General features: G+C 47.7%; 1 protein-coding gene and 1 non-coding gene across 3 annotated transcripts; both read right to left on the bottom strand.

The window, feature by feature from the left end:
• Nucleotides 1-817: 817 nt before the first annotated feature.
• Nucleotides 818-8,107, bottom strand: ODC1 (ornithine decarboxylase 1). Of its 2 annotated transcripts, none has more exons than XM_055540936.1 (12): nucleotides 7,911-8,107; nucleotides 5,280-5,426; nucleotides 5,061-5,194; nucleotides 4,619-4,792; nucleotides 4,283-4,455; nucleotides 3,924-4,058; nucleotides 3,711-3,792; nucleotides 3,447-3,530; nucleotides 2,332-2,494; nucleotides 2,094-2,206; nucleotides 1,791-2,005; nucleotides 818-1,300 (listed from the first exon to the last, which is right to left on the bottom strand). In XM_055540936.1, the coding sequence occupies exons 3-12, from the start codon at nucleotides 5,160-5,162 to the stop codon at nucleotides 1,156-1,158; spliced, it is 1,386 nt and encodes a 461-aa protein (XP_055396911.1). In that variant the 5' UTR covers nucleotides 5,163-5,194; nucleotides 5,280-5,426; nucleotides 7,911-8,107; the 3' UTR covers nucleotides 818-1,155. The 2 variants fall into 2 exon arrangements, with proteins under 2 accessions (XP_055396911.1, XP_055396910.1); XM_055540935.1 differs by having other exon boundaries at nucleotides 5,280-5,422.
• LOC129623922 (small nucleolar RNA SNORA42/SNORA80 family) lies at nucleotides 6,534-6,666 on the bottom strand. Its single transcript, XR_008700671.1, has one exon. It is a non-coding gene; the product is annotated as a small nucleolar RNA SNORA42/SNORA80 family (small nucleolar RNA).
• Nucleotides 8,108-13,106: the final 4,999 nt, after the last annotated feature.

Below are 13,106 nucleotides of genomic sequence, written 5' to 3'. Positions count from 1 at the left end.
AGTATTTAATCCAGCCCCTGAGAGGCAAGACGCTGCAGCCTCCCTGTCTGTGCCTGTGTGCTATCTCTGTGTCCCTCCAACAGAGCTGGCGAGATACTCGATGTCACCTGCAGGGACTGGGGCCAGTGAGAGACTTACTCAAGTGACTCTGGCTCTTACATGGTCTGCCCTCTTGTCCAGAGCTACGGCAGGGATTCACAATTCCTGTCTTTAAATTTAAATTTAAATGCGAGCCTGCCACCCTTTTTCTGAGGTGTGGGGTCCAAGTTGAGTAAGAGAATACAAAAGGCCAAGGTCAGATGAAGAGCTACAACTCTGTATCAAGCTAGTTTGTAACTGTACCTTTTCCTGTGTGTGAAGTCAAGGTGCAAATATGAGACTGGTCTCTGGAGGCAGGGCTCAGAGGGCCCTGTGTACCCCGCCTAGGCAGCCGCTGTGACAGGCAAAGACCACTTAGTTAACAAGGGGCTCTGGCGTGCCAAACTCAGTCAGCATCCAGGGTGGGGAACCACTAACACCTGAGGCTGCCCATGGTCTCGTCTGTCCTTTTCCTCCCCCTACCATGGGGTTAGATTACCTCACTACTCTTTGAAACGCCACAGCAGACTTTCTCCAGGACTCAGACTTGAAATAAAAATGTCAAAACAGAAAAAAAGTATTCCACAGATTTTTAAAACATTAAAAACCTGTCAACTCCTCAAGTCTTCTGGGGCAATTTTCTCAGCCTACAGGGAAAAAAACATAAATTCCCACCTATAACACATGCTCAGGTGAGCCGCCTGAAAGGAACACACCGTAAAAACTTCCCAGTGCCAAGTTACGTCAAGATCCTTTATTCCTTTTTGTTAAAACCGGTCACAACACTAAGCTTCTGGCCTATCCTGCTGATACACAAGCCACAAACGCTTGCTCAGCAGTTGAGGCCTTTAGTAGCATGTTTGAAAAGTGAATAAAAATCCATATAAAACAAATATTCAAATAGTTTCCATAGGAACACAGATAAGTGTGACCCCATCTCCCAGTCTTCCACATTGGTGCACCTGTGCCAACCCTACTCACATAGACATCTCAGAACTAGCAGTAATTAAGTTAAATGGTCCCCCCCAAACCCTTAAATCAAGCTAAACTCGCAGTTAACAGCTACAAGAGTGGTATCTACACGTTAATACGCGTGGAAGCGCAGGCTGCCGAGTGCCGCTTCATGCCGCTCTCCCAGGCACAGGACACGGGCAGGGGACCGACGTCCGGCTCCTCCACTCCGGGCGGGAAGTCCTGGGTCCGGATCTGCTGCATCAGTTGCCTGCAGGAGAAAGAGGCGGCAGTCAGAAACCCTGAGTCACTGCTAACCAAGCGGCTCCACACTGTGTGACACCGTGACTTATTCATGAGCCTATTTACATCTCTGGTTACTATGTCATCAGGAAGCAAGTCAATGTAGTACTACAGCAAGCATTTCTTCAGAATCATCTTTTTGGTAAGAAGAAAACCACAAGTCACATGCACTAATTAAAGTATTCTAGGTACAGAAATAGACTGACCAGTCTTTTCTAAATCAACTGTGCCTTAAAATTCTGCAACTATATACATCACTATTACTGGAGGAATTTTCCTTTCATTGTAATTATTCCAAAATTTCTAAAGCATATATTCTTAATATGGGGAGAAAAACAAAAAATAATTGCTATTATTTAATTCTAAGCAATTTCTTAATTCTACTGGACAAGAACAAGCATAATCAACCCTGGAAGGTACCTAATTCTTATCAGAACCAAACACACACTGTCACTAACCACGTTGGCCCTGACATCACATAGTAGATGGTGGGTCTCTGGAATCCATTGAAGGTAGAAGCAGCAGCAACAGTGTAAGCACCCATGTTCTCAAAGAGCATCCAATCACCCACATGCATCTCGGGCAGGTTACAGCGCTCAACAATGCGGTCCAGGCCATCACAGGTCGGTCCCCAGATGCTGGATGAATAATACTTCTCATCTGGTTTGGGTCTCTACATTTGAGACAGAGAAACACACCTGCTTACACTTGTTCTGACCAGTCATCTTTCAACTGGTGTATACAACACATTTGGAAGGTACCTTCTGCAGAAGAGGCTTCACGTGTGCGTGATCGTAAAGGATGCAGTTGAATGACCCATACACTCCATCGTTCACATAATACATAAATGTCCGATCAGCTGACTCCTCTTCATCTAGAAAAGCAAATTAAAAAAAAAGAAGAAAATAATTAGAAAAGCAGAAAGTCTCAATTACCACTTAACCATTTTAGATATGAACTTTCAGTATATATATGTAATGATTCAATCTTGATACCTACCATCAGAGCCTGTCTGTTCCTTTAATACAAGTTTTTTGGCAATAATATTAACTGCGAGCGTGAAAGCTGATGCAACATAGTATCTGCCCGGCTCAGCTATGATTCTCACTCCAGAGTCTGATGGAAAATACTTGTCCAGTGCTGGGTTGATTACACTGGTGATCTACCAGAGTGAGACAGAAAAGAGCAGTTGGTCATCAAGGCAAACCCACATGAAGCAGTGCTTTGAAACACAACATCAAAAACATTGAGAGCTGCCATCAGCAGAGGTTTATCTTCAAACAGTAAAAGATAAACACCTCCCTGAAAACCAGTCTGCATATCCTGTGGTTTCATTTTGATTCCCCTCAAGACTTTTTATTTTTACTCTTTATTATGGTATGATTTTATTGCATAGCATGGTATGATTTTATTAATCAATGGGACAAATTTATCACCAGTGCCTAAATATTTTTATCTAACATGTAAATATATACTAACAAGGTCAACTCTGTATTCTTCCTATTCCTAATACCTAAGAATGGATTTTATAAGTGGCATGTAATGGCTTACCTTCTTAAATGACTAAAAAGCAATGTTCTAAGTAAAGGAAGCACAAAATCTACCAAATGATGTACTAAAGTCAACAGGTTCTCTTAACTCCACAGTGACAGTCCTCAATTTTCCTAGACTTTTGAAAATATTGTCTCATTTTAGAAAACCAGTAAGATAATACAGGGCTTCCCTGGTGGCCCAGAGAGTAAAGAATCTGCCTGCAACGCACAAGACCCAGGTTTGATCCCTGGCTCAAGATGATCCCCAGAGAAGGAACTGGCTACCCACTTCAGGATTTCTGCCTGGAGAATTCCATGGACAGAGGAGCCTGGCAGGCTACAGTCCATGGGGTCACAAAGAGTTGGACACAACTGAGAGACTAATTAACTAATGTAATACAATTTTAAATATTACAGAAGTCATTCAAAATACCAGAGCAAGTCATTCAAAATACCACACCAAGACATTTACTTTCATGTTTGTGCAGTCCCTTCTGGTTATTAGTTGTAACATATAAGTTTGGAAACATTTCAAAAAGGAACCTGCTAAGAGCTACAGATTGTAATTTTGTTATAAATTACCTCTTCAAATTTAAGCTTTACATCCTCAGATCCAGGAAAGCCACCACCAATATCAAGCAGATACATGTTGAAACCAACCTCAGCCTAGAGTCAAGAAAATTAAGTCAATCAGCCAGATTAACAAGTCATGAAAAACGTATGCAGCAGGTTAAGGTTAAATATGTAATATGAGATGACTTTTACAAAGGTCAATTTTAGAACTGGGACTAGTTGTTAATGCCATCCCTGCCCCCCTCCTCACACATGGGGCTCACAGATACTCACGCCCATGTCAAAGACACAGCGGGCATCAGAGATGGCCTGCACAAAGGTCTCAGGATCAGTACAGCCACTTCCCACGTGGAAGCTGGTGTCAAAACACAAAAAATACGCTATTTCTTACTATTTCTGGAAATAACTATTCATGGTGGGAGAAAACTTATAAAACTTGCATTGTCTAATACTTCATCTCCATCTCTGCCATCACCAAGATCTCACCTGACACCAATGACATCAATATCTAACTCTTTTGCCCGTTCCAAAAGAAGCCTGCTGGTTTTGAGTGTGGCACCAAATTTGACACTGAGGCGACAGACTGCTTTGGAATCATCAGTGGCGATCCGCAAAACCAACCTAGAAGCAAGAAAAGTATATCAAATTTCCCACTGACACAAGATCACCTACAGCCGTGGTTAAAATAAGACTCCTTGGCTCTGATACCCTGTGGTCTGAGTCTAATTTGGTTTAACTCAGTACACAGATAATTTACTAGTATGGAAATCTAACAACTGGAAATTTGAGTTTGTTCACATTATACACATCCCATATCTGATCCGCCCTCAAATGGAGTAACTCACTTGGCCTTTGGATGTGCCCTGGCAACTTTCATCAGCTCAACTTCACTATCAAAAGTCATCATCTGGACTCCGTTATTGGCAGCATACTTAATCTGAGACACTTGTTTACATGGATTTGCATAGATAATCCTCTCTGGGGGCACCCCGAGACTCTGCACCAATTGTATTTCAGTCTGAAAAAGAAGAGGTATTTACACATGTAGCTAATATATAGAAAAGCTGGTCCATGCCCACTCTCTTTAGCATCCTCTGCTCAAGCAAAGTAATTCTGATCTGCCCTGCTGGGAGCACCAGGGCCATCACAGACATCATTTGAGTTCTGCTGCTTTTGCTCACCTTGCTGGCACAGTCAAATCCTGTCCCAATGGCAGCGAGTGTCTTCACTATGGTTCTGCTATCATTGCATTTGACTGCATAAAAGGGGGTGACCCGAGGAAGAGCTTTCAACCATCTCAGATGTTTCTTCAGAATGTCTCCCAGGTCCGCAACATAGAAGGCATCCTTATCATCCTGCAGTAAGAGTGGTTACAGGAGACCCATCAGCAATTTAACAGAAGTGACCAAGGCACAGCCTTCCCTTCTCTTGCCCATCATTCTCACGAACCCTACTCTAGTCAATCATGGACATGATAATCACTATTGTTACTGGAGGATCCACAGCCAATTAAACTCCCAATTCCCTAACAAGACATTTCCATAAGACCCCTCTGAAGTTTCCCATTCATCTGCCTAACATTCTCAAAGCTGCACTACCAGCATAGACTTCATATATACTTACAGAAGAAGAAACTTCATTAATTTTTTGGTCCAGAATATCCTTGGCAGTAAAGCCTTCATCCAAGAAATGGCAGTCAAACTCTTCATTGCTAAAGCTGTTCATGGTTTCTTGATGTCTTTTTGAGACACAACAAACTGCAAATAGGGCAGACAAATCTACTCAGAAGTCTTAATACTTAGTAACTCCTAAGATAAACTTGCAACAATCACAAATACTTACATAGAAAACGTATAAGAGATGGAATTTAAAGGGATTATGCCAACTTTCCACAAAGGCAATTCCCCAGGAATTCCAAGTCCACCGAAGATGCGTGTGCTCTCTGTGTAGCAGTGGAAATGTTCGATAAACACACAATCTGCTGTCTACCTTCAGAACACATTAAATTGGAAGATCAGGTATTGACAGCACACACACACACACACAAGAAGCAGGGCTACTAAAGCACCCTCCAGACAGCTCACTCCCTGGATTTGGAAATCCCATTATTCCTAGGTTTAAGTCCCATGATTCTATAAATCTCAACGGAATGAGAACCTCACAAATTCAACACTAGAGTTTTTCACACTCAGCTTCCATATATAGTACTGTACTTAGTCACTCAGTTGTGTCTGACTCTTTGTGACCCCATGGACTGTAGCCCACCAGGCTCCTCTGTCCATGGGATTCTCCAGGCAAGAATACTGGAGTGGGTTGCCATGCCCTTCTCCAGAGAATCTTCCCGACCCAGGGATGGAACCCAGCATTGCAGGTGGATTCTTTACCAGCTGAGCTACCAAGGAAGCCCATATAGTTTTGTCCACCTCAAAAAAGGCACTCCAAACATTCCTGCTAAAATGCAGAATACAGGTTTCAGAAACTTTCCTGTAGTCCACTGAGAGGGGAAAAGCTTCATGACAGTTAGCTTACTTTATTTCAGACCTGTTTTTCTTTCGAAGCTTAAAACACCATGACAGCAATTTAGCAAAGGTGCCAATATAAACACCTTGCTATTTCTGACATTTGCTAAGTCTTATACAGAAGAACTTTTAGTGAACAACAGGCATTGTTATCAATTTACTGAGTGCTCTAAATTTTCCTGAGAAATGAGCTAATTTTCATGCTAGGCATGTGTTTTTTTAAAAAAAATGCAATCTAAAAAAATCAACAGAATGTATTACAGCTGCTGTATCTGAATGGCAATCGATATTCTAAAACCAGCGCTGCCTACTTAACTACTTGGGATTCTGGGAATCCCAACTATCCTCACAGGCACTCTAACTTACATGCTTGGCTATGAATGATAATCACCTGGGAGTCATTCTCAACTATGAATTACAAAAATTAGCAAACAATGATTTATGAATAAACAAAAATTAAGCTCATTTAACCATCAGAGCCACTGTCCTTGGCATTCATGAAACGTGACATAGGTCAATGAGTTACCTTAAAATTATTATTTTAATCTCTTTAATCTGATAGGGAGGGCATCTTTTCCACTGTGCAACCCGCTTCAGTGCCTGCAGCCTACTGCCAGAGGCCAGGCAATGGTTCGGGGCCGGATTTACTCTGGCATGGGACACTATGAGAGGCCCAGGGGGACGAGCCTGCCATAAATCCAAACCCATGCATGGGAGAACTTTCGAGACTTGATCTAATGTGACTTGCTGGCTTTGTCAACCTCCTAGTTTCCTAATTCGCCCGGAGGGGAAGGGAACAGACTAACAGCCAGCACACACATTCTGTCTACATAAGTAACATTTAAATAGGGTCACCAGTGATAGACTGGGCCGTTTAGGGTCTTAAAAAAAAAAAAAAAAGACAACATTCAGGCTTAAACTTAGCAAGTGTGTGTTTCTCTGAAACACACAAGTATTTTGCTTCCTTGTATCTTTCAAAGCTTTACTTCAGTAACTTTTGATACAAAGAAAGTTCACCCTAGAACACCTTTGGGTGTTTTTTCTGTTATGGCTACGTTACTTAAAATGACATGGATTGGCAAAACGTGGTCCTTCTCTGGTAACTGGGAAACGTTAGACAGGTACCAATTCAAACCGCAACTGAAAATTTTACAAATCGATTAAATTTTAAGTTTGAATGAAATTAGCACATTCTGTCCTCCCTACTAGACACTCCTAAAAGGTTCTGCTCCCCACATCTTGCCTCATTATTTCGGATTCTCAAACAGTCGGCCGTTTGGGGAAAATCTTGGGACTGGCTCCTACGCCTTAGTCATTCTCCTGATCTTAATAATCTAAGGACTTTTCTTAAATCGTCAAGTCAAAGATTCCGTCAACATTTCTAAGCCCGGCCGAGCAGTATCAGTTACACCCGGTTATCTCAGCTCTAGCGATCTGAGTAGCTTTCTATATTGGGCCATTCGCTCTGTACACACAGAAAGGTAAAAAAAAAAAAAAAAAACCTAAAATTAAAAAAAAAAGGAAATTCCAGGGCAACACGGCGGACCGGCACGTGCACGAGAGGCCGGCACCCCGAGACCTGTGCCGGGCTCGCTTCCTGCCTCTCCTGCACCTGCTACCGGACCACCTCATGCGTTTAAAAAAAAATAGCGGCTGAATGATCGAGCTTCTCAAAGAGCTTCCGGCTCAGAAAACCCTCACTGACGTGGTTCAGAAAAGGTGAACCCCGGGCCGTTCCAGCGCCAGGCTGCCCTTGAGCCGGGAGGGATCGGGGCCCGGCTCCACCCGGGACCCCCAGGGCCGACGAACCGGGCTCTGCGACCACGTGTCCTCGCAGCTCCTCCAGGCGCCCGGTCGGCTCCGGCCTCCGGGACACGTGGCCGGCACCCCCTGCCCCTCACCCGCGCCCGCCCGCTCGCCGGCCTCCCTACCGCCCGGACGCGACCCCTTTTACCTCAGAGCACAGGGGCGCGGCGGGCCAACCCCATGGAGACAACGCGCCGCCGCCGAGCGCTGCAGAATCCGCCGGCCGCCCCGCCGCCCCCGTCAGCCGCTCGCCCGGCCGCCCGCCGCCTCGCTCCCTCCCGCGGAGGACCGCCGGCCCGAGGTGGCGCCGGAGCGCTGGCAGAGGGGCGGCGGCGGCGGAGGCTCAGGGGGAACTGACAAAGCCCGGCGCGCCGCCGCGCCGCTACTTATAGCGCCGCGCGTGTCGTCATGGAGACGCACCAGCTCAAACCAGCCGCGATCGGTTCCGTCCGGGCGCCCTCCCAGGGAGGGGGCGGGGCCAACCCGGGATGGGGAGAGGGAGGGGTGGGGGTCGCCGGCGGATCGACGTCAGCACCTCCCAGCCCTGCCAACCCCGCCCCTCCCGGGCCCGCCGCCAGCCCGCGCATGCGCACCATCCGCAGGCTCCCCGGGGCTCCGCGCGCCCGGTCGGCCGCCTAAGGCAGCTAGCCGCTCGCACGCCAGCCGAAGGATTGCAAAACCTGCCTCTGAACGCCCGCCGGATGGCAGCGTGTGCGCCAAGCCAGCGCTCTCCTTCCACCTGGCATCAAATGCCGCGTGCCCTCAGGCAGAGAACGGAAATCGCTTGGCGCGAGCGGGCCACGTGGACCCTACCTGACGGACCCGGGCCCCTTTCTTTCTGCGGGGCGTCTGTATATGCCGGTGGGAGGACCTGGAGGTGATCCTGGAGCAGCTCCACCGCACGATGAAGGGGGGCAGGAGGCAGAAGGGGCAGCGGTCAGCGGGCAAATTATGAGGCACAGCTCTGGGCAGCTCTCGAGCCGCTGAGCGTATTGAACCGCGTCTGACATGTCCGGGTGTCTTCCTAGAAGGTAGAGGGCACGCGAAGAGGCATGTTGCGCTTGTTAAGCCGGAGAGACTCGTCTAAGGGCATTAGGGCAAGGGGTGGGAGGTAACAGGTCTGCAAGCCACCGGGCGATCCACTGTCCTTTGTATTGTTCAATCGCTCAGTCGTTTCCGACTCTGCGACCCCAGGGACTGCAGCACGCCAGGCCTCCCTGTCCTTCACCATCTCCTCCTAGAGCTTGATCAGACTCATGTTGGTTGAGTCGGTGATGCCATCCAGCCATCTCATCCTCTGTCATCCCCTTCTCCTGCCTTCAATCTTTCCCAGCATCGGGGTCTTTTTCTAGTCAGTGGGCTCATCAAATCAGGTGGCCAAAGTATTGGAGGTTTAGCCTCAGTCCTTCCAGTGCATATTCAGGATTTATTTCCTTTAGGATGGACTGGTTTGATCTCCTTGCAGTCCAAGGGACTCGCAAGAGTCTTCTCCAACACCACAGTTCGAAAGCATCAATTCTTCCGTGCTTAGCTTTCTTTATGGTCCAACTCTAACATCCATGTATGACTACTCGGAAAACCATAGCTTTGACTATTCAGACCTTTGTTGGCAAAGTAATGTCTCCACTTTTTAATATGCTGTCTAGGTTTGTCATAGCTTTTCTTCCAAGGAGCAAGCATCTTTTAATTTCATGGCTGCAGTCACCATCTGCAGTGATTTTGGAGCCTAAGATAATAAAGTCTGTTACTGTATTGAGTGGCGCTTACCAATGACTTCTCTGAGGGCAGCTGTGATTGGCTTGCTTTGGGAGGGTTATGTGAGTCCCAACACAGCAACAGTGTCTACAGGAGGAATACATATGGCAAAAACTGGGAAACTGGGAGTCCCCAGGAGTGCAGCCAAGACTCTGGTGGAGAACTGGCCTCTCCCAGATGCTGCCCACCCTCACCACCGCTGCCGACCTCAGGGAGGCACGTGGGGCATTTCCCCTCTCTGGGCCTCAGGAGAAAAGTGGACTAGATGACCCAAGGATCTTCACTGCTACAAAAACCTCCTTTGTGAAGAGTACTAGTTTGATGAATGCAGAAGTGAATGAGTAATCGAACTTTCCCTGGGCCATGCATGGCTCCCAGAGAGTCAAGAGACACCAGAAGAGGGTAAACAGCAGCGAGTCCTTGTCCATGAGAGGACATGACAGCTGCCTTTACTCTTGGTCGCCCTGATCAATTTCATCTTTACACAGTCCTTGAGCAACCACTGAGTACCAGTTACCACTATGGGGGGCTGGGGGGGGGGGGGCGGGGGGGGGTCGGGCGGTGGGGAGTTACTCCACCCCAGCAAGTTTAATTCCTAGGAGGGATTGAGATCAACAATGCAATAAACAGTCCCATCTGAGAACATTATAGCCCCAGGCACTAACTAAGTGGGACAGCTTGGATTTCGTGGTGAACACTCTGGGATTTGTCCTCGCTCTGTAAAGAAACATTTTGTTCCAGTGACACGCAGATTTTTTTCCCTCAAACTCCGGAAGTCTCCCGTGTCCAGTGCCAAGGCCAAGAGGGAGCATTGTCTGTGCTGCCCCGCTCTCCCTGGCCCATCAATCAACCAGTCCTTGTGGCGATCATTGTCCCCTGCTATTGGGCTTCCTTCCAGTGGGGGGAACCGGATGTTTCCGAGTGTGGGATTCTAGTGGGAGCCTTGTGTGGGGAGAAGGCCAGCCAACCCCCCCTGCCCCCCCCACCCCCCCGCTAACCCCGTCCTGCCCGCAGCTTGCTGTTCTGTGACCTTGGCCATCTCCTTGACCCTGAATGAGCCTCTCTGTCTCCAGCCATCAAGGGTCTGGCCCTGGTCTAGGGTCTCTTTCAGCTCAGTCCTGTGATTATATTTTAGAATTAGAAGTATTCACTAGAACAAAGAGGCAATTCAGGAAGCCAAGTGGTCTGTCTCTCTGCCACTCACACGTGCCACTCCCGCACGGGTCACCCCCACACACGGCATCTCCTGCCAGCCCACCTCTAACATACACACTGCATGTATGTTGCACTCTCCTCTGGGGAGGCCTGGCCATGCCCAGATGACCCATCTTGACCCAGATGGGGAAACAGAAGCAAGGGAAGGAGGAGGTACTGGTTCCCTGAGTGCTGGCCCTGGGGCTGCAGGCAGACTCTTGACTTTGGCCTTAGGCCTGGGAGTCAGCAGGCCTGAGTCATTAAACCCAGTTACTAATCTGGATCCGAGAAGATAAATCTACAGTGACTAAACCTGGTCTTGTTCAAATGCATGGCATTCTTGTATTTCTGCATAAATTCCATAGACTTTATCTTCTCCCTTACAATTTTATTTTTTTTCTTAAAGAAAAGCAGCAGATCCTTGCAAACTATGAAGTTACCCTTACATGGAGATAAGGTTTTTGTGTTTGGTGCAGAGGCAGTAACTTAGAGAAGTAAGCAAAAACATCCGAATGCACATGGGACATGCCAATAAAATCGGTGCCCTTGGTCATCCCACCTCAGTTCTGGGACCAACTCCAATTATTTTAGCTGCCTTCAGCACCTAGCTCATCATGAAACCCTGAACATCACTTCTCTCTGAATCTCAAGGCCTTTCGGTAAAATGTTCTTTAGCTGGACTGGACTGGATCAAAGCTCTGATGTCCTAAGAATCTCTGATGTATTTTACAAAGAACTCTGTATAAATCTGCTGACCACATTTTCTGACACCAAAAGTGAGGACGTGTCTGGCACAAAAGGTGTTTTTTCTTAAGTTATTTACCTGAAAGGACTAATAAAGGTACATGATGATTACAAATGCATGGAGTCACCTTTACTGAACAGAAGTAACATCAAAGATGATGGTCAGCAAGAATTTACGTATCCGTGTCCTCAATATTGAACAGTCAATGTCAAACTTTTCGGAAAATGGGTTTGTGTCCGGTCCACGTGTCCGTTGTCATATTCCACACCAAGTTTCTTCCCAGGAGTGTACTAAGAGTTGACTCTGGAGTGAGGTTTATGACATCCGGCTACAGGAGGACGTTGGGACCTGTCCTGCCAGGGTGCCACTAACTCAGGGAAGTGGGAATCAGTCACGGCACACAGCTAGTCACGTTTGGACATTTGACCAAAAATAGAGCTCGGAAGTTCAGTCACTCACTAACCCTCCAGCCCTGCCCTTGAATTGTTTTAGGTGTTTCCAAAAGTCCAATCCACCCTCCGAGGCGGAAAGTGTATGTCTTTGCCAATTTCCAAATGATGTGCCTGGGGCAGCTGGGAGCTTCCGGGGAGGCCCTCCTTGCTCTGAACCACACAGGCGTCATCGGAGAAATGGAGCATCCCCAAAAATACCTGTCAGAAGCCAAAGACACCAGTGGAAACCCCAGGACATTTGTGTTACAAAGCGTTGTTGCATCACCACCCCACCCGGCCTCCACCCTGGTGCGGCTCCCTGGGAGGTGCTGGGACAAGGGCCACCTGGCAGGAAGTGGGTCAGGGCCTCCGGGAGCCCAGCAGGGCCCTGCGGCTGGTCAGTGCCCACACAGTACATTGCAAAGAAGAGGTGGCCTCTGTCCAGGGGCTGAAGCAGGCGCTCACTTGCCTGGCGCATTGATTGTAGCGATGCTTTGCTTCCCCCTCGCCTGCCTTTTCAGCAGACAGAAGTCAAGAGTCCGAGGAAGCGTGTGCCCGGCCAGCTTCGGACACTCCACCTACCTCAGATGTGGTTTCACAGCAGGATGGGTTTCGGATCTGACCAGCCATTTGTTTGAAATCCTTCACCGGTGGCCCTTGGTCCACAGGGTAAAGGCCTAACCCCTTAGGCTGGCACCCAGGACCCTCTGACTCTGCCCTGCTCACCTCCCCAGGCTCACCCACCTCCTGATGCCCCAGGCCCTGCAGGCCTGACATCCCAGCCCAGATCACACTGGACAGGCTCCTTGGGTCTCCCACTCCCGCTCCCTTTGAAGTCAGGACCACGATTTACTTCTTTGCTTAGGTGTCTAGCCCAGGACCCGGCACACAAAAGCCTATTGTTGATGTTAACTTGAAACTAGGGCCATCCTGAGAAATCTGTGATTTGCATTTGCTGCATGACTGACAAACTGGTGGGAGTTTCTAAAAGTCAGGGGATAAAAGATTCAGAATGTTTTCCTTTGGTCATCTGTTCGTTTATTCAATACACGTTCGTATTGTGTCTGCTACGTGCAAGTGAGGTGCTAGGTGAGGGAAGACCCCACCTCTGGATCCAGCTGTGGGCTGGCTTCTTGGGGACCAGCAGGGAACTGATGGGTGCCCAATGAAACCTGACCTTCTCCCCAATGCTTAAACAAAACTGATTTCTTTTATTTTC

This window comes from Bubalus kerabau, chromosome 11 (assembly GCF_029407905.1).
Source record: "Bubalus kerabau isolate K-KA32 ecotype Philippines breed swamp buffalo chromosome 11, PCC_UOA_SB_1v2, whole genome shotgun sequence".
Classification (NCBI taxonomy): domain Eukaryota; kingdom Metazoa; phylum Chordata; class Mammalia; order Artiodactyla; family Bovidae; genus Bubalus; species Bubalus kerabau.
Note: the sequence above shows the minus strand (reverse complement) of the source record. Positions and strands in the feature narration are given on the sequence as shown.